The sequence below is a fragment of the Sphaeroforma arctica genome (assembly GCF_001186125.1).
Source record: "Sphaeroforma arctica JP610 unplaced genomic scaffold supercont1.554, whole genome shotgun sequence".
NCBI lineage: Eukaryota > Ichthyosporea > Ichthyophonida > Sphaeroforma > Sphaeroforma arctica.
In genome coordinates, this window is record NW_014040004.1 from 31,062 (window position 1) to 34,358 (window position 3,297).

The 3,297-nt window shown below is 40.3% G+C and overlaps 1 protein-coding gene across 1 annotated transcript in view; it reads left to right on the top strand.

Moving 5' to 3' along the window:
* Window positions 1–1,421: 1,421 nt before the first annotated feature.
* SARC_07195 (hypothetical protein) overlaps window positions 1,422–3,297 on the top strand; it is a 6,259-nt gene continuing 4,383 nt past the window's right edge. The window contains exons 1-2 of the mRNA XM_014298871.1: window positions 1,422–1,453; window positions 2,734–2,930. Of these exons, the coding sequence (XP_014154346.1) occupies window positions 2,874–2,930 (57 nt within the window). The 5' untranslated portion in view covers window positions 1,422–1,453; window positions 2,734–2,873. The remainder of the gene's footprint in view (window positions 1,454–2,733; window positions 2,931–3,297) is intronic.

Here is a 3,297-nt window from a genome sequence, read left to right on the forward strand (position 1 = left end):
CTAATATTACAGAGTTTACTTTGCTTTTAAGATATAATTAACGTGATTTTAGCCCACTTATTGCAGTTTTTGTATTAATTCTTTGTCGGCCTCAGAGGAGAGGTCGACGTATGTTACACACGAATAGTGTCAAATGTAAAACCATGGGCGAATCCGAAGCAATAGCTAAGACAGAGGAATCCTATATACATGTGTCTAACTGCTAACATATGCCAAGCCCTTAAGACAGACAAGGACCTAACATAAGTGCAACAAATGGGTTGTATCCGCGCTACAATATCTAACATTTAAGTCGAGCGCTTTCAGCTGACAGATAACAAACAAATCGGCAGAAAACAAACACATCTCACAAGTGCCTAAAATCACGCTAATTACATTATATTACCTATTTTTAATCAAATTAAACTCGAAAAAGTAGAAGTATGAGACTGGTAGGGTTAATATTATTTATTTCACAGGAGTTAAGTTACAATGTTTGTACATATGGTATGGCTCTCATAGTCGTTGTAGTGGTTCGGGGAAGATCGATGGGAAGGACCAAGTGAGTCGACAATGGAGGATATGCGCTGGGTCAATTCAGGCCGGTGCTGACAAAAAACTGACACAATCGATTGTGCCACGTATTCGCTTTCTGACCTACTAAATAGCGTACCCACCTCTGTGGTTCGGATCGGGTCATTATCGTGTAGTGCTGTGGAATGGGTTAGACTGGTAGGAAACTGGGCCTGAGGTGGTTAAAATTTTTATTGTCACCAGTGCCGTATAAAGACATTCAGCTTTTGATTTTTTTCTCTATATTTATTGTCAAAAAAAATATTATCTTGTGAACATATCCGTGACTGAGCTCAGTAGCAAATTAAGTTGTCGGTATTTAATTATGTTTATATATTGGTACCGAACTATACTTGACCGGCGTACTAAAATATTAGGATATGTACACAGAATACTACACAAATAAATACAAGTCACAACTTAAAAGGCATATTTAGCACTGGAGCCTGGAGATTTGGACTCTGGAGCAGTGTTTATCAGCCGGGCGCGAGAATGAATAGACATTTTTTGTATTTTTATTATCTTTTTGAAAAAAATTGTAAATAGTGGCCGGAGTCCTTGAGATTTGTCATATTTAGCCTCCTACAATTAACAAAATTTGGGCATATATTTTTATATTTGATTTTTGTTTTTTTTTAAAACAAATGGTTTTCTGTTTTGTATGAAAATCCTGCGACGCTGCCGACGCAGGAATTTCCCTTGACAGTTGGCACTTGGCAGTCGGCACGAGTGATATCTATAAATAGATATTCATTTGTATGAACGATAGAAATATATAAACATATCTATAAATAGATTTCAGGTTCAGGTCAATATACATATAATATAATGCAAACGTGCTGTAGGTTGTGCGGCATTCAGATTTCATACGGCCAGCTGTTAAGGTTAATGATATACTAAGGTAAATATACGTACATGTGTGTATGCGCGTATGACGAAGCAAAGAACCTGCACTGTGCCTCGAGCAGTATGTACGTTCCAACACATTTGACAGACTCCGGTAGACACCTTAAATTAGCGATGCCCTATTTTAGGCATCCACATGCGCGGCGCTCCATGTTGTAGCTGTCCGATACTCTAGTTTGATTGCAACCTACGGTTGCATGTAGCCACTCTGAAAGCAAGTTTGTGCTTAGCTTCCTCATTTTAGTATCTTACCAAACTGTTTTTTCTCAGCTCATAATTACCGGTGACATTGTCTTGCGTCGCCCACATATGTGCGTGAATGCCCACCGCACACTCGAGTGTTTCACTTCACATTCTCGTCAGATTAACCCCAATGGGTAGATAGTCACACACGACATCGGTTGCTATGCACCGTGGTATGATCTACATATATTGCACCTCACGTCTGTGGGCGCTAAAAACTGCGCTGTCTTCAGCACGCAAGACTATCAATACGTTTCCCTTATTAGTTGAGCATATGGGCCGATACCGCTTGCTCATGGCAAACGGAAAACACACACCGATGCGCAGACCATTAGTCGCAAGCACGAATGTGCGTGTCTATATCGCACATTCATACTGGCTACGTGGTTCGAGGGAGGTTGCTATGACTGCACATCCGCAATACGTTGTAGTTCCGTATTGTGTACGTATCATGACCATCAATTACATACAAAATGATAGGTAGAATGCTATGTGCAGTTATGTCCGCTTTCCTGAGTGGGATGCGAGCCCAACAGAGGTGAATTTTGCGGACGTTAACTGTCGGAGTGTAGTGAAGTATCGATCTATAGTTTGTAATACGAAAAACGAGTTTACGACTGACAGCACATTCATGCGATTTCACAGATACATTCTACTACATTCTACACACGCACACGCACACACACACACACACACACATATATATATATATTATTATTATATATATATATATATATATATATATTGTGGTGAATACACTAGAAATATTCGCGAATAATGACCTTACTTGCGTCCGCAAGCCCCTCGCTACCGGTTTGCTGTTCACACAGTGTGATCCAAATTCTCACCATCTTAGCACAAATGTGCTTTGATATTGTGCTTTGGAACCCATTCCAAAGCATAATGTTATAATCACACACAGGTCAAAGTACTCGGACATCTAACACAAATGTACACGTATGGATTTACGAGAACGTGCACCTTCACCCACGCCGTACAACCAACTGTCTTTTCCGTTTATTCCCACATCAGATGCACACCGAGTTAGTTTGGTGGCTTTAAACGGGATTGAGAAGTTCGAGTACCTTTATAAGATATCAGGCGCAGTCACACCATAGCAAGACGAATAGCGTGGCATAGATAGCATACACTTTCCTCACCACACTATCACGATGGCGTCGATAGGAGACGATTGTCGATACTACTTCTTCACAAAGTCATGTCCCAAGGTAAGCCCTACGGGTGTTGTAACTTCTACTGTTATATGTCCTTGATTTTAGGGTGTGGAGTGTGATGTGAGTGTATTGTGCTTTTGGTGTGTGGTGAGTCTGTGAATGTAATTTTTTTTTGGTGTGGTGTGAGTGTGGTGTGAATGTATTGTTTTTTGGTGTGTGGTGAATTTGTTGTTAATGTATTGTTTTTTTTGGTGAGTGTGCTGTGAAAGTATTGTTCTTTTGGTGTGTGGTGAGTGTGCTGTTAATGTATTGTGCTTTTCGTGTGGGGAGTATGCTGTGAATGTACTGTTCTTTTGGTGTGTGGTGAGTGTGCTGTTAATGTATTGTGCTTTTCGTGTGGGGAGTATGCTGTGAATGTACT